The following is an 18,330-nucleotide window of genomic DNA, read 5'->3' as shown; positions in this document are numbered from 1 at the left end:
GAGTGTGTGTGTGTGTGTGTGTGTGTGTGTGTGTGTGTGTGTGTGTGTGTGTGTGTGTGTGTGTGTGTGTGTGTGTGTGTGTGCGTGCGTGTGCGCGTGTGCGTGTGTGTGCATGTGCGTGAGTGTAGGCTATGTGAGTCCTGTTCAAGCTCTAGGTGTGATAGTAATACTAGCTTGGTATGCTACAATGAGTTCCTACGGAACCTGGGAGTTCCACTACCAGATGAACCGCTGCCACCTCCACCCTGCTCCAGTGATGGTGATTCTACTGAGAGGTATGGAGAGGAGGATGAAGACTGAGTGACAGTCAGAAAGTGTGGGGGGGAGGACACTGTGTTTGTGAGTTCACACAATAATTCACTCTTGACACTCTTGACACATTCTTTGCCGGGAATTAATTAATTAATATATCCGCCACTGCCAGCGTTTTTACTAATCTTTTGAGACCCACAGATTTTTTTTATTCAAAGAAGATGTAAACATCAGATGTCTGGGGGTAAAGACGAGGGTCTGTTCTTTGTCATGGCCGGCTCTTGCCACGACAAATAATAGGGGAGGGAGACCAATGGAAAGTGTAACAAAGATATTTATTAACTAATAAACTAACATAAGCAACTGAGAGATAACTGAATGTACAGGGACATCATAACAATAAAGGATCCAATGAGGTGTTGAGTCAGTAAATCAGTGGTGTAAGTGTGGATGAGTGGAACATGGTGTAGTGCAGGGTGTGCGGATGGAAAGAATAATCAAATAGAACAGGACAGAAGCATGGGGAGCAGCTGAAGAGGACAGCACTCCTCTCTCCTCTGGATCTCATCATCCACTGATCAAGGGCTGGCTTTTATAGACTCCTGGAGGCACCGGGCCCAGGTGCTCTCCAATGAGCCATTAGCAGATTGGTAGACTGCCCCACCCTGTTCACCTAGAAGGAACAGCATGAGCAGAGCAGACACGCCTATAACACTCCATATAAGGGAGTGGGGCATCACATCTTTCATCCAAAAAAATGTAATCTACCGTTCTTTAGTTATCGGCAGAATATAGCTTGTTTTCACCAAAAATCAGAAATAATGTGTTTTTATAAGTATGATAACATTCGATCGGACGGGCTGGAATTTGTTTAGATCACGGTTAAGCATTGGATTTGAAATGACGTCCATAGACGTCATTGGCAGTCAATGTGTTAAGGGCCGTTCACGCCAAGCACGATAACTACTGCTAGCTATGATGATAATTATGTGAGCATCCAAACTGATGAATGTATTGTTCTGTAAACAGTGGCACCAAACTGTGCACTGTGCAGTCCAGTCCAGTCCAGTGTGAGTATGTCGGAGCCCACACAGAGGGAGAGAGAGAGCTCCGTCTCAGTGGTGCTGAAAGACATCCGCAATATAATCTGACTCTGATTATTAATCATAAGGAGGCGAGATAGTTAGTTGGACCTGAGATCATGCCAGCTAGCCTACTAGCTAGCATTAGCCATTGTTAATCATCTCCTCATCTCCGTTAATAACACAACTTTCAGAGGGTCAGTGAGACCGATGCCAGATGGATTTTGATTGACCGTCAATGTTTTTATCGCTCTTAAAAACGCTCTGAAAGTGATCCAAACAATATTGTTCACCACTATCGTTGTCGTTATAGTTGTGGTGTGGAGTGTGGACTCATGCCATCCACTTCAGTCAGAATGTTTTTTAAAACGACATATCATTATAGTTAGTGCTTGAACTTACTACCAAGTCAGCTGTGGCATTTAGTACTTATCAATCACTCCCTACAGACAAAACACACCACCCCAGACTATTCTGGACTCTGAACCCCGGGCTGGGGTCCAGCCGCTTCCCCCCAGCTTCCCCCTCAGTGTTCTGGACATTGTTTTCAAGAGAATAAGAGACAGTTTGGATCAGCGGCATGCCTCGCTTACCGACCGGATCCAGGCAACCACCCATGGCCCGCATGAAGCGCTTTCTGAGGGAGATCTACGGAAGGTGGGAAGGGTCAAAATAAATAAAATATTAGAAAAAGTCAAATCCACACTGTTAAGTGGTTGGAACATTGTAGAGTACCCAGGGGCCCTATCTTGCACGCCGACTTACCCCTTAACGTTTTTTGTAATCTTTTACTATTTTGAAAAACATGTTAAAATAGTTCAAATAGACTAGCTCACAACATGTCGATGTAGATCAGCTAATTGAACTATTTTAAAATGTTTTTCAAAATAGTAAAATATGGCTAATAAGTTTAGGCATAAGGGGTATAAGGCGGCGTGCAAGATAGGACCCTAGATATTATTTCTACTCCCATAAAGTCATCTTCCTTTTTGCTTGGCCTCTCAGATATTGGAGGACAGTTGGATCATTTTGGAGGATAAACATTTTCACATGCTCACTGAACTGCTCGGATTCAAAAATGGACGGATGGACTGCGCCGAGTTCCTGGCTAAGTATGAGGGTAAGGCAGAGGCCTTTAAAAAGCCTATACTTTGGCAATGCAAAAATAGCCTATGGACGAGCTCAAAACACATCACATTGTAAGCATGTAACAGTCTACAGTGCCAAATAGAGATTCAAAGAAATCCTTCAAGACTCCCAAAACCCACCCCCACCCACCTCAATGCTCACATCTACACCCCCCCCCCACCCACACACACACACACACACACACACACACACACACACACACACACACACACACACACACACACACACACACACACACACACACACACACACACACACACACACACACACACACACACACACACACACACACACACACACATATAGTCCCCTGCTTCCTATGTACAAAATTATGTATTTATTTTGGTGCGTGAGCCATCAGAGAAATCATGTAGATTATATATAGAGTTACAGCAAGCCTCACCATCTCTCATTAGTGGAAGGGAGAGGAAACGCAGACTGAGAATCACACACATTTCTGCTTGTTTGCACTAATTATGAGTTTTGGAAGCAGAAATCGGAGCAGCAGGGCATTGCTCTAATTTGTGTCCTCCTCCAAAAGAAAAGAAAACAGAGCAAAATAGAAGAAGAGAAGACAAAGCAATCATTAAACAAAACCAAGACAAAGTTGGCCATGTTTGTAAAGCACCAAAAAAAAGGTTTCCTCAATTTGGATCAAAAGCGTGAGTTCCTGCTAATTAAATGTAAATTAGGTCAGACATCTAAATGCCCAGAGTGGTTAGCAGACATGAAGAGTAGTCTTTGGTATGTAAACCCCCCCCCCCCCCCCAAAAAAACCCCCTGAATAAACCACAAAAGATACACTCCAGGAAAACGAACACAATTCTAATTTGTCAATGTAATTTCCTCTCGTAAACGGCATTAGGGGAAACCGGAACATTACTAAAAACCTATTATCACTGAATGACTCTCACAATGAATCACTAAATCTCTCTTCCTCCTGCCTGTCGTCTGTAGAGATGTCATCCCGAGACAGGGAGAGGGACTCGGAGGGCTACTGGGGTAAGGCTGGTGACAACAAGGTCCGCTTCCTGACAGCCGAGCAGTGTCTGGCCGCCATGAAGCCCAGGATTAAGAACATTCATGGGGTGAGCAGGACGACTGACCTCCCATAGGAACAAATCACTTGTTAGGATTCCACTCACTGACTACCACTGGTGTGAAGTAACTAAGTACATTTACTCAAGTACTGTACTTGAGTACAATTTTGAGGTACTTTTACTTTACTGGAGTATTTCCAATCGTCTATACTTTTACTTCTACTCCGTTACATCTCAGAGGAAAATATTGTACTTTTACTCCACTACAATTATTTGAAAACTTTAGTAACTAGTTACTTTGCAGATATAAATGATTATATTACAAAACATACATTAACCACTTTAGCCCTATTTTATACCTAGGCTATTTGAAAATAGCCGATCTACAAGCTCACAACGCGTGGCATCGCGACGCGTTGTGAGCTTGTAGATCTGCTATTTTCAAACATTGTAGTACTTTTACTTGTGGTACTTTAAGTACATTTTGATACCAATACTTTTGTACGTTTACTCAAGTAAATTTTGAATTCCGGACTTTTACTTGTAACAGAGTACTACATTGCAGTGCTAAATTGCAGTATTGATACTTTTACTTAAGTAAAGCATTCAAGTACTTTTTCCATCACTGCCGACTACCCCCCCCCCTCTACCCGATCAGGACAACGTGGCAGCATTCAGGCTTATGGACAGGAACGGTGACGGTGTGGTCGACGCCCGCGACTTCAGAGACCTTTTCGACAGCCTGGAGCTGACCGCCAGGCAGAAGGAATACCAGCGTCTGCTCAGTCTGATCGGACTGCATCCCGGAGGCACCCTCAATTACCCAGAGTTCTTCGGTGTGGTCCAGGATAATGGCAAGCCACACTTAACGCAACCTGCCAACGTGTGAGTCTGAGTCAGTGGTGTGAAGTAACTACATTTATTTAAGTACAATTTTGAGGTATTTTTTTACTTCACTGAAGTATTTCCAGTTTTCAGTACTTTTACTTCTACTCCACTACATCTCAGAGGCAAATATTGTACGTTTACTCCACTACAATTATTTGAAAACTTGAGTGACTATTTACTTTGTAGATTTTGATTATTATTACAAAACATACATTAACCACTTCAGCCCTATATACATTTCGGCTATTTGAAAATAACCCATCTACAAGCTCACAATGCGTCGCGATGCTATGCATTGTGAGCTTCTAGATCTGCTATTTTCAAAAGATTTGAGTATAAATGAGTACTTACTTTTGATACCAATTTTGATACCAATACTTTTGTACTTTTACTCAAGTAAATTTTGAATTCCAGACTTTTACTTGTAGCCGAGTATTTCTACATTGATTGCAGTATTGCTGCTTTTACTTAAGTAAAATACTTTTTCCACTACTGTCTTTTATGATATTAGGCTTTTTGATGAAACATCTCTTCTCATGTACAGTACGTTAATGACTTTGTACGCGTCTTGTCTGTCTGTCTGTCTGTCTGTCCTACCTTCCAAACAAGAAGGCCCGATGAGCTCCATGATCAACTAGCTTGCAGCGCGCGCCACGGGTGGCCATCCATGTCTAAGGTCTGCACCCTGCACGCCACGGTTCACGTCCAAACAGCACGTTCATGGAGGCCGGGGGTGCCCAAGTATGACGCAACAATGTGTTTGTATGCATGTCTGCCTCCCAACAGGCGCTGTGTCGATTTGATGCAAATGGCCAAGGTCTGATCTTTAAAAAGGGCCTGAGGTACCTCCTGTTCAGCTACAACCTCCCCCTGAGACCTGATGCGTTTGAACAGCTGTGGTCAAGGTAAGGAGCATCTATCTAGAGCAGTGGTTCCCCAACGGTGTTCCATGACACAAGTACAGGTTGGGATTTAGTGACAACCACACCTTTTTATTGCAATATACTGTATACAACTACACAAAAACTTACAGGTTTTTATCTATTTACTATATCAGTATTTTGTGCTCACTCATTTCCAAATTCAGAGGCACATTCTATACCCTAAAAAATATGTATTTAAAGCACAACTATGTAACTTTCCTCTTCTCCCCCGGATTTGAACCCGGTTTCCTGCGCAAGTGCTTACATTTTTTACCATTGAGCTAATAGAGCCGGCCTGCTTGCTCAGGGGATAAACTGAATCTTGACCATGAGACATGACCATTGAGACATGACCTTTGACACAATCTAAATCTAAAAAAGAGCAGGGAGACTAAATACAACCAGCCTATTGTATAAGTTATACTCACCATTTTCGCTATAATTTAATACTGGTGTGCCTTAAGATTAAAATTTGGTGTTCCTTCCTTCCTTCCAACAAGTTTGAGAACCACAGGTCTAGAGAGGATATACTGTAAAGCTACCAAACTTCTACTGCAATAGTTTCATCATCCTATACACCGTGAGGCTTGCCTCAGTGTGCCAGTGTTACCCCTTCATCTCATCTTGTTTATACAGTGCATCTCTACCGGGTGAGGCGAAAGGCAACCCAATGCGGGAATCAAACTAGCTCCGAAATTTACCAAACATATTTACGCTTGTCACCTATATTCCTGTGCTGCTGCTGGCAGGTACGATCCGGAGGGGCGCGGCTGCGTGACGACTGCCGCGTTCCTGGATAGACTGGGGGTAGAACATGACGGGGACTCGGGCGCCGGCCCCCAGGATCTGGCACCTGTGATGGACCAGCAGCACACTGACACACAGGCCTCCTCTGATGCTGCAGCGCTTCAAGATATAGAGTGAGATGGAAAGCTCATACTGCAACACCTTCATTTAATCTGACATTCAGTGTTGGAAGGAACAAACATAATTATTTTGAGTCAAATGTGTCTACAACAAAGACTTACTGTAACTAGTTTGACCCTTTATACGTGTTTCTGATTAATTCAATTTTCATTTTTGAAACACTAGACATTCCTTCTTGCATTGTCCGGTTTTGTTAGGATGGAAATAAGAAAAGACAAATCATATCTGAGCTCATGATCATGCATTCGGCAGACCTGTGTTGCGATTCCATCTTTGATTAAGCTTTCAAGGGCCAAATAACTTTTAAAGGGTTATGAACATCTAAATTAATGTGTACACGTTGTTCTTCGATGACAGATGAGCCTCGTTTATCCAAACTAATAGTCAACAATGCGTTTGTAATGACACAATGTGTTGATTGTGCACAATTGTCCCAAGTTTCCTTAAGCCCGATTTAAACTTCGTCGTGTGATGGTGTCACTCACTAAAAATAGACGATCTACAAGCTCACAAACGCATCGCAGCACGGCTCGCTGTGAGCTTGTAATCCGGCTATTTTTGCATGAATTACTGATACATGCAGAGCATTAAACTGTAAATTACAGACTTAACAGAGCGTTTCAGGATGGCTGGGCCTGCATGTTTATGCTGAACAAGCCTTGGACTTGAATGTCAATACATTGCACTATTCCACATTATTTTAATCTCCCAACGGGCTTCATACTCGAGGGATTTGGATAAACAATGCTGTGCAGTAAAATGAGCCCGCCGCGGAAACAATTTGTGCATACGATGATTATTATTACACAATCACTAAAACTGGGTTCGTGGTAAATATTGTGAATGTAATATACAGAGGCAAATTAATTTTCTCTCATTTCCAGCTATGGCTCTAGGTACCGTAATTAATTAGAAGCGTAGATGTGCTTTTGATTTATGGGAGGAAAAATAAAACTAATTTCTAATATTTAACAAATGCTTTGAAAGATAAAGTAAGGCCATTTCAGGGTGATTCTTTTCAGAAATCCTTATTATTAAAACAAAACAAAACAAAAACATTTTCATCTCAGATGTGCAACTAATATACTGCATATACATTTTATATTTATATACACATATATATATATATACTGTATATATATATATATATATATATATATATACACTGCGTGATTAATTCACCAGAAGTGTTGCTTGTGTCATGTCACACAGAACGCAAACGTTACGTGGTGATAAAGCAACGTAATCTTTATTCAGAACAAGTTTTATTGTTCCGAACTTCTGTACCACGTCCACGAATAAAGCCATCAACTTATGAATGAGGCATCAGCTACAACAGTATATGAATAGATTTGATGTTAAATATTCACGGCGAGTATTTTCCATTTTCGTTATGTTTTATTCATCATGCCCCCCAGTGTGTAACAGGCTTTACATGTAGAAAATCTGTTATTTCCGTTGTTTGGTGGTGAGCTGTTGCATGCCTGTGTCCGACTGTCCGCAGACGAATAATGGAGAACAATTACGGAGCGGCGAGCGAGGCCTTGGCTCAAGTGGACAAGAGGAAGGACGGTACTGTGAGGGTGGCAGATCTGCTCAGTCTGCTCCACAGTTACAGCTGTTCAGTACAACGAGACCAGCTCATACGCATCCTCCTCAGGTTCGCTTGTTTATGTGACTCATAATTATAACCACTTAACCGCTAAAACCCCAGCATCCGTATTGTGGAGAAAGCTTTTGCTGAAAATAGCAGATCGACAATAAGCTCACAACTTGCAAAGCTTTGCCCACAATAACAGAAAACTGAAAATACACTAGTATAGAGCCCTGTGGGACTCCGCTTAACCATATGGTAGGTGGTTAAAACCCTCTAGTCTTAGAGAACCGGACTTGAGTTACAGCTGTACTTTGACCGCTTGCTTCCGTCTACACCAAATATCTTCGGCAAAAATAGCCGATCTACAAGCGTTGCGAACTTGCTTGTAGATCAGCTATTTTTGGCGAATGTTCCCCCCAGAATCTGGATGCTGGGGTTGAGTGGATAATTATATATAGAAAAATAAATGAAAAAAGTAATTGAAAAAAACTGCCCCTTCACACATTAGAAGGCCAATATCAGTCACCAGAACCAAGGACAGGTGTTTTCGATGAATCTGACATGTTTAAAATGGAGTTTGGGTTTATATAGGACGGGTAAAAAAAAGGGTCTGATAAAATGAAAATCAAATATCTAAATACTGAATCGAGCAACTTAAAAACTGTCTGGGGAGCTAACAAAAGCCAGAGTAGATGTTAAAATGACCCCAAACAAGTTTGAAAATGAAATATCCCTTCAATAGCAATAATATTCAGTTTCACTATATTCAGTAGAATGCAACAGAATACACATTTTAAATGACCTTATAATGACCACCTTAGTCTTCTCTGCAGTACAATTAAATACAGACAAAGATTCGGTACATCAACACTGTCGTAAGCCCCTTTCCTACATGGAATCCATAACGTTGCTGCTGGATACAAAATATCTGGCAAAGGCAGTGCATTCACACATTGGCCTCCTTTATGGGGAAGTTCCATATGGTGTCTGTTTACACATTGACTCTTATAGATACAGTACGTAACGCTCATGCAAGAGTTGTCTAACTAAAACACACAGGATGAACAGAAATCCTCTCCCGGGACACACTTAGAAAATGTCAACCGAGTTAAGTGTTAGTGAACATTTCACTGTCACCGGCAAGCGGTGCGTGTCTTCTGAGTGAAACCAGGAAATGCCAGCTGATGAAAGCTTCATTGTACACAGTAGTTGATAATTTATGCATGTAATTTAATTTTAGATTTTTCAGCGAATCTCTTGTTGTTGTCAAGCAGTTCTTATTGGTGAACAATATAAAGATCGCTATGCACGTTTAGAGACAAGCCTGGCCTCTGCCTTGTGTTGCCTGAATAGTTCACGGAAGTGAAAGTTGTTAAGAGAATGGGAAACTTTTGTGGTTGATGATCTAAAAAAAGCCAACTGAAATCCTGTTCCAACATTACACCAATATGGAACATCGTTAATTGGATTAACAGCTTTCAGTAAAAGCGGTAAAAGGGGCTTTTATAATTACATAGAAAAAAGTTCAGAATATATTACATAATATACAGTATATAAACAGTATATCTGCTGTATGTTACAACTGTACATCTTCCCCTTTCCCACTATAGGCTTAAGGTTTCCATGGATGATGACTGCAGGAAGCTGGCCTATTTGGACTTCCTGTCTGTGTTTGTCCATACGGGGGAGGAGGTGAAGTGTGAACACCATCCTGATCCCTGTCTTGCCGTCCATCAAGTTGAGACTCTGGAGGGACTCAGCTTCACGCAGGCTCTGGCCAGGATAAAGGAACTAGTGGCTGCTTCCTCTCCGACTCTCTACAAGGTTAACGGCACACATAGAGATATAAACGTAGATACCTCGTTGGCCGTCGCTGTTTATTGGCGCGATACGTCATCATGGGCGACATGTTTTGTAGGGAACGCCGTGCCTCTGAATGCATGTATGTCCCACGTATGTCTATTGTTTAAGAAAGTAGGTAGCTTATATATTGCACTTCTACCTTAGCGCTAGGTATACTCTTGGTTGCTTGTTTTTGCAGAAAATGCACTTAAGACTTCTGGTGATTAGTAGTTTTCGTTCCCTACCTGTAAGTGCACTTATTGTAAGTCGCTTTGGATAAAAACGTCTGCTAAATGACTGTAATGTAATAATGTAATGAACGCTGTGCCTCCGAATGCATGTATGTCCCATGTATGTCTATTGAAGCAGGAGGTCTCTCAACAATTAACATCATCATACTGAATTCTCAACCGATGTTTTGTGTTTTTTCTACCACAAATCTTCTCTTCTGAGGGTCCCTGGCACAAAACATTTTCAGATGGGGGTCCGTGGCCAAATATATATCAATTAGGGCGTCCTTGGCACAAAAAAGGTTGAAAACTACTGTGCTACAGGATACTTAAATAAAAACCTTTGGGTTTTCACACCAAAACACTTTATCTTACATAGATAGTAACAGTAATTGTAATTGTAAAGAAAGGTTTTGGTTTCAGGTACTTATATATTATATACAACTCAGGCATCTTTTGTGCATTGGGAGTTATGGCAAGCTGCCCTACATAATATGTGGGTGGCATTCATTGACATGCAGCCCAGTAGCCAATGAGGCATATACCTATATTTATGTCTATGACGGCACACGCATGCCCTCACCGAGTCCACTCCCCTGTATTCAATACTTACATTTTCCGCTTTTGTTTCTATAAAAAATGCTTTACAAAAATAGCACATCTACAAGCTCACAAAGCGTCGCTTGTGAGCTTGTACAGTATATTGGCTATTTTCGCTGTTTGTCGTACAACAAAGTATGTAGGGCTTAAGTGGTTTAAGGTCATCATCATTATCCAACCCCTCTAGTTAAAGTACTGTACAAAGTGCTTTGCTGAGTATTATTTTCTTACTTAAATATTTGATAAACACATGCTCCAACTGGTTCCATGTAGTCAACTGGTTCAAAAATCTGAAGGTGGACAGAGAATTTGGAATTTGGAACTGCAAACAAAAAAAGACTTCACTGGATTTTCAAATTGGGTTCTGGGAACCCCCAGGGGTCCTTGAGGGGGTTTCCAGGGGAGGGGGGTCCCCAGCTCAATGACTGATAGTTAAGACCCACATGTACCTTCACAGGTCTGTAACTCAAGAGAGTGTACCCATAAGGGTCCATTTGGTTCTATTTGTACACTCTCTTGAGTTATGGGGGGTCCGTGGACTAATGCATAGCAAACTGGGGGTCCTTGAAATTAAAAAAGCCTCACCTTTAACTGAACAGCTCTTTCCCCTCTCTCTCTCTCTCTGCCTCAGGCCTTCTCGACCTTCGACCAGAGTGAGACGGGAACGGTCAGTGCTCTGGCGTTTCGGCGCGTCCTAGAGAACGTCTGTGCTCGACAGACAGACAACCAGTACAGACACATGCTGACTAAGCTGGATCTCAACTGGGGGGAGCACCACCACCACGCCATCAACTGGAAAGACTTCCTAAACCAGTGCAGGCCGTCAAGCCCAACAGTGAGAGCGGCGACGATTAAGATATATCGCATGATGTTGTGCGCATGCCTCAGTGTTTCATACATGTTGATGAGTGTGTGTGTGTGTGTGTGGGTGTGTGTGTGTGTGCGTGTGTGTGTGTGTGTGTGTGTGTGTGTGTGTGTGTGTGTGTGTGTGTGTACACTTGTATTACTATATTGGTGAGGGGCAAATGTACCCACAAGTATAGTAGAATTTGTGAAATAGATATTGTGAGGAAAGTTTTCCTGGTCCTCACAAGGTTGTTTTTAGGTTATTATTAGATTTGGGTTGTCAGGCTTACAATTAGGATAAGAGTCAGGCTGTGGATGTGGTTAGGATTAGGCATTTAAAGGTTAGGTTTACGGCTTAGGGTTGGAGTTATACCTGATTTATACTTAGCTGGGCACTGGTGTCGTGTACCAAAAATAGCCAATCTACAAGCTCACAAGACGTCACAGTAGAGCGAGTTGTGAGCTTGTAGATCGTCTATTTCGGTGAGTTAAAATATAGCAAAAATAATGCCGTCCTAAAATGTTGATGCCCTCACAGATAGTACCAACCAGTAGTGTGTGTGTGTGCGTGTGTGCGTGTGCTGGTCCATTATGCCACAGAAAGCAGGTGAAGCTTGGGACAGGGGAAGTAACACAAGTCTCCCTACCAAGACGTCCCCCATTCCAGAGGTTCTGGGGAGGATCAAGGAGCTGGTCTCAGGTGGTCAGTCTGCCATCATCACCAAGGCCATGGTGGACTTAGACCCCGTCCACAGCGACACCGTCTCCAAAGAGCAGTTCAGACAGCTCTGTGACAGTCATCTGATGAAGTTCTCAACTCACCAGGTAAAACGGGAATCTCGTCGACTGTCGGGCAGAAACCTCTTATCTCCATATTCTAACCTGTTGTGTTTTTTTGGGGAAATTAACGCCCTGCTTGATCATACTACAGCATCACACAAAAGCATCAAAAGTAGCAGATTTGCAAGCTCGAAACGCGGCGTGAAGCTACTGCAACTTTTGATATTTTTTTATTTGAATCCTGAAAAGTAACAGTTTTGGACATACTTCCATCCGACCGAGACATGTTAGATAATACCATTCATCTCAGTTCCGTGATTTAAACAGGAACATTGCATATAATACCATGAAAGGTCTTAAAATAGGCTACTTATGTGCCCTGCTCAGCTAGCCCCAGCTTTCAGAGGGCTCCTGTCTTTTCTTTTCTGTGAGAAAATATGGGAGCAGGAGGGTTAATGGAGGGTTAATGAACGTATGATTGCAGGGGGTCACTCACGGAAAATAGCCGATCTACAAGCTCCCAACGCATCGCGATGCAACGCGTTGCGAAGTTGAAGATTTACTATTTTCTGTGCATGACACGGCGTGCAGCCAAGTATAAATCAGGCTCAGCAGTCAAGAAATCTGCAGATAATAGAAGAGAACAAACAGATTGTCCGTCAAACTCTACTGTCTGCACGAGCTCAAGCTGAATTAACTTGCACTGGCATACTTCCATGGTTACAAATGAGATTCCAAAGAAGCTGAAATTAAATATTCTGGTGTATTTGCCAGTTATGTTCTTTTTAGTCTGAATGTTTTCTTTAATTATTCTAATCAAAAACGAATTTGTCTTGGTTGATAATTATTGACTACTCAAGAAAGCTAGTCATCTGTGAAGCCAATTTATGCGCTGCGCATGAATCTCACAGTGTGGGGGGTACTTCTTTAGAATGGAAATGTTTGCGCGTGTACGTGCATGTGCATCTCTCGCTTCTCAATGCATGATTTATGCTTTGGTTGCACGCCGGTGTTGCGCACCGAAAATAGGCGGTCTACAAGCTCACAACGTGCCGAGCTGCGATGCATTGTGAGCTTATAGATCGGCTATTTTCCGTGAGTGACGCCTGCGTCCAACTCAGGCTTCAGTTTGTGGGTAGGTACTTCTTTACAATGAAACTGTGTGTGTGTGTGTGTGTGTGTGTGTGTGTGTGTGTGTGTGTGTGTGTGTGTGTGTGTGTGTGTGTGTGTGTGTGTGTGTGTGTGTGTCTGTGTGTGTGTGTGTGTGTGTGTGTGTGTGTGTGTGTGTGTGTGTGTGTGCGCGCGCGCATCTCTTGCATCTCAGTTTGAGCATGTGTGGAGTCGTATGCCTGTGAATACAATGGGGAGACTGGAGTACAGAGAGTTCCTGAAGCGTTTCGGCGCAGAGGACGAGACCACCCACTCAGAACCAGGAGATCGTACAGACAATGTCCCAATCCCCTCCCCTGAACCCACAGAGATCATCTCAGCAGCCCTGTCCCGCCGCCCAAAGACTGCAGGTGCCATTCTTCAACGCTCTAAGGTATTTCTCTAGCTTCGCGGTAGGCTAAAACCTTTTAACCATTAAGACCCGAGGCCGATTCTACAAATGCCATTTAAATCAGTAGTTCTCACATTTTAAAGATATTTTTTTTACATTGGAAAAATAGCAGATGTACAAGCTCGCAGCACGACACGAAGTGACGCGCTGTGAGCTTGTATATCTGCTATTTTTTTATTGCCAACGCAAACATTGTGAAAAATTACGCAGATATTTTCCTGGTTTTATTGGGTTAAATCCATCAAATTTGTCTTTGCAATTGTTTTAACAATTAAGTCATCAGTGCTATGATTCAAGAAAGAAAGCAGTGACTGGAGTCAAACACAATTCAGGCTTGACTTTTACAATACAGTGTCTTTTCGTGTCCATTTTGAGCGGTAAACAGCTGAAGGTAATAACATTAACCGTGGGTGTGTTAATTGTGTTTCATTTAGGTGTAATAATAACTGTGTGCCAGCGTGGACGGCTCCTTAACGTCATGCTGGCACACAAACACCTATAGATGAAACACACCCACCACGATAAATATTCTCCATCTTCCACTGTGTTTAACAGTCAAAATGGTCGCTGTAAAGAATCGAGGCCATCTTTTCAAGGCTGTTGGAGGCAGTGGAGACTGAGATTTGCAGCTTTCTTGGTGCAGCACTTATAGCTCAATTTCAAATTTACGTTGAAGTTTACGGGTGTACAAGAGGGGCTGAAATTATATTTATAATTTCTACAAGCCCCCAATGCTGGAGTGCCTTGACTTATAGTAAAAATGCATACTAGCTCTAAACAAAGTTTGTCATCTCTGGTCGTTCATTTTACAACCCTTTCAATATGTGGACACACAGTGATTCACTCAGTGATTCCCAACCTATGGCCTGGACCCCAAAATAATTGGCAAACACTAATATTTTAATGATACTATAACATTAGTGTAAAAAAATATTATTTGGAACCTTGAAAAAATTTAATGTGTTTTCATTGTGATACCGATAAATAGCAACTTAAAAGTATACAACGTTAGTTCTATTGATCCAAGCCGGAACACAAATATATAAATAAACATGAACAATGCTCTGAAAACCAGTGTTGATTTTGACAGCAAATTTTGATTAAGTTTTAGTCATATTTTTGTCATCTGAAATGTTTTAGTTTGTGTCCAGTTTTAGTCGACTAAATACCATACAATTGATTTAGTAAACTAACATGTATTTTGATGGGCCTTGATGGTGTCGTAATGGCTGATTTTTCACTTGGTTGCATGCTGAAAATAGCCGATCTACAAGCTCAAAACGCGTCGCAGCAGTTTTAGTCCCCATATTAGTTTTGATTTCGTTTTGATTTTGTTTTCGTCAGTGAAAAAAGGTAGTCGACGAACATTTTTTGCTGAAAACACCCCTCTGACCAATTAACATGGCAGCCCAAACGGCAAGATCTTCAAGTGGGCACTACTCCCAGTCAGAAGGGGCTGCATGGGAACCACTGCAGCAGCTCCATTGAATTTGACACACCCAGGATAACCAATAGTTCAAGTCATCTAGTCCTGTACCTTCTCTCTAGTCTGCCCCCCAGTCCAGCTTCCGGGCTTCATCTGCAGTGGTGACCCGGGGATCGAGAAGCCCCCTGCTGGGCAGCATGGAGAGGAAGCTACGCGGGGAGGTGCAGCGTAACTGGAAGGACATCCAGAGGAGGTGTGCTGAGGAGGACCCTCAACAAGATGGAGAAATCAATACCATTTCATTTCTTGGTAAATGCCCAAAACCAAACATAAGGTCACACAACCCCATTTTGTATCAGAGACCTGTTTTTTGGATCTTTTCTTTTTCTTCTTTTTTTTGTTTCCTACAACAATACAAACATAAATTAAAAAGAACGAAAATATTTAAAAGAAAAGGTTTTCAGAATTAAATAGTGGAAATAGCTCACAATGTGAGCTTTTAAAATATAGCTTAACCCATTAAGACCTGAGGCCAATTCTACAAATGCCTTCTAAATCAGTAGTACTCAAACTTTTTCGAATTTTCAAAATTCAAACACTTTCAAGGTTTAAAAAATCTAAAATAGCAGATGTACAAGCTTACAGCGCGGCACGAAGTGACGCGCTGTGAGCTTGTATATCTGCTATTTTTGAATGGCCAACGTTAAAATCTAAAATGTCTCCCGGTTTTAATGGGTTAAGTGAAGAATTCATGATGTATAGTTTTGTATGTTTGGGTCCCCGGGAGACACCAAATTTCTATGCGTTACAGACATCCTGCAGTGCCTCAATATCAGTGTGACTCAAGAGGAGTTGGAGCATCTATCTATGAAATATGACATCATCAAAAACGGACGCGTGTCATATCCTCACTTTCTGCACCACTTCCTCCTGAACCTCAGACCACCAGAGGTCAAGCAGCAGGCGTTCGAACGACGCAAACTCCCCCTTCCTACAACAAAGGTATGACATTTTTTTCTCCTTTACAATATTCTCCATTTTCATGTTCTTTTTATATTAAACGGGTGCCAAGAAGAGAATGCACCATTGACAGCATTGTTAAGAATGTGTTTCAGCTCCCTAAGTGCTTCTTCCCATTTCCTTCTCCATCTTATTTATTGTTGGGTTACATTATAAATGTGTTATGTTTGTGAGGGAGGGAAGGAGTGGGGCTTCTGTAAGTTGAGAGTGGGTGGTGTCGGGCGACAGTGGGTTGCCAGATTGTGTAAACGCAGCAGGGACCTCCCACCCTCGAGCTCTTGACTACTTGACGAGTGAGTTAGGCAAGTTCCGCACTTCTCTGGGGGTTTTATTTGGCACGGCGAGAGGTGTATATAATGCTTTGAACAATGACACATGGGTGGGCACATTCTAGAACAACCCCCCACTGGGTGACAAAGCCGAGCCCCAAGCGTCACTGGAGCGCGTGGGTGAGGGCCTAATCTGGCAACCCGTGAGCTACAACCTTCCAAACTGACTTTGGAAATTAACACAAACCTGCATTGTCTCGACAGCACCAGCCATCTGTGTACTAAAGCGGACCCCCGCTGTGTCTTATCGGATGGCGTCTCTCGAAATTGAACAGACAGAACCACTTCTTAACAAAACATTTCTGTTTTCAGATGCTGAACTACTAAGAAACGCTGCTCTGCTGCGGTTTCCCATTTTCCTCTCCGTTTGCCCCGTGTGGTTTTGTGTGATTTTTCGCCGCGCGGTTCAAATGTGTTCCGGCTTTCCGTTTCAGATGAATGATGGACTGCTGAGCAGACGGTGTGTGGAGGTCATGCTGAGGATGTATGAGCCGGTTCAGCATTCCTGGCGCTGCATGAGACGCAGCTTCCTGGCCTCTGATCGAAGCCGCACGGGCAACATCTCCATGCAGGACTTGAGGAAGGTAAAGCAAACCGTGTACCTACTGTACTGTACTGTACTGTACTGTACTGTACTGTACTGTACTGTACTGTACTGTACTGTACTGTACTGTACTGTACTGTACTGTACTGTACTGTACTGTACTGTACACCTGCCCCAGGCAGAGGGCTTGCTCTGCAGACTGAAATAATGTCAGACGTTCAAAGCCAAGTAGAGAAGGCCAGTGAATAATTGATGGTGAACCATTTGAACCACTACCAATGGTCTTCCCCTCAGCGGTCTGTCTGAGCAAGAGTGAAAATGGCTGACAGAATATTCTCCACACATCCTGACATGACGAATGTGTGTGGCAACGCATGAACATGGAAATGGATGACACACACACACACACACACACACACACACACACACACACACACACACACACACACACACACACACACACACAATGTTCCCTCCCCAATCAATCAGTGATGTTAATTGCTCGATTAAGCTGAAGGTTGACGCTAGCCCAACCTGACATCTTTGGCCCTGGAGTGCAGCAGCTGACATTCCTACATAATTGTCTGCGCCTTTTACTAATCGTTCAATATCCTGATGACAGCACACTGTGCCCTGATCAATAGGAACAATCGGGGATCTGGTTGAAGCTGCCATCCTTCCACTCCGCCAAATGAATGCAGACATGTACATATGCAAGCACATGTGCACACACCCACAGTGAGACAAATAACACACACGTATGCACGCACACACACACCTGCACGAGCGCGCACGCACATACGCACGCACGCACACGCACACGCACACGCACACGCACACACACACACACACAAACACACATCCAACGACAGCCAATCCGTGTTATTTTCACCCTGCAGGTGCTGCGCCATTTCAGTGTGAATCTGTCAGAAGAGGAGTTCTTCCACCTCAGCTCCTATTTTGATGCCAACGCCTCAGGGAAGATCTCCTACGACCACTTCCTCAGGGCTTTCCTTCGTTGACAGCGAAACAATATATATAATAGCCAGAAAATAGCTGAATTAACAGATCTACAAGCTCATGTGTTGCATCATGACACGTTGTGAGCTTGTAGATAGCTATTTTGACCATTTTTGAAATAGGGCTTAAGTGATTAATGCAACTCTTCAAGTGTGCAGAGTATCTCCTAAAAGTTTGAAAGTGTGAAAGATTGACGAGACAAGATGTATATATGATTTACAAGATGTTTTTTTTGTTACTTTACGCTACATGGCTATTTGACACTGATTTGTGT

The 18,330-nt window shown here is 42.7% G+C and overlaps 1 protein-coding gene across 1 annotated transcript; it reads left to right on the top strand.

Moving 5' to 3' along the window:
* Window positions 1–3,442: 3,442 nt before the first annotated feature.
* Window positions 3,443–18,058, top strand: efcab6 (EF-hand calcium binding domain 6; the record flags this gene model as incomplete). Its single annotated transcript, XM_080421115.1, has 13 exons — window positions 3,443–3,571; window positions 4,182–4,406; window positions 5,198–5,316; window positions 6,084–6,254; window positions 7,766–7,921; window positions 9,469–9,682; window positions 11,162–11,365; window positions 11,977–12,201; window positions 13,481–13,699; window positions 15,266–15,452; window positions 15,955–16,145; window positions 16,927–17,076; window positions 17,936–18,058. 13 exons carry the CDS (start codon window positions 3,443–3,445, stop codon window positions 18,056–18,058), a joined length of 2,313 nt encoding a protein of 770 aa, XP_080277241.1.
* Between the last annotated feature and the right edge of the window lie 272 nt (window positions 18,059–18,330).

Source organism: Gymnoscopelus braueri (genome assembly GCF_963280865.1).
Source record: "Gymnoscopelus braueri genome assembly, chromosome: 23".
In the NCBI taxonomy this organism is placed as follows: domain Eukaryota; kingdom Metazoa; phylum Chordata; class Actinopteri; order Myctophiformes; family Myctophidae; genus Gymnoscopelus; species Gymnoscopelus braueri.
Note: the sequence above shows the minus strand (reverse complement) of the source record. Positions and strands in the feature narration are given on the sequence as shown.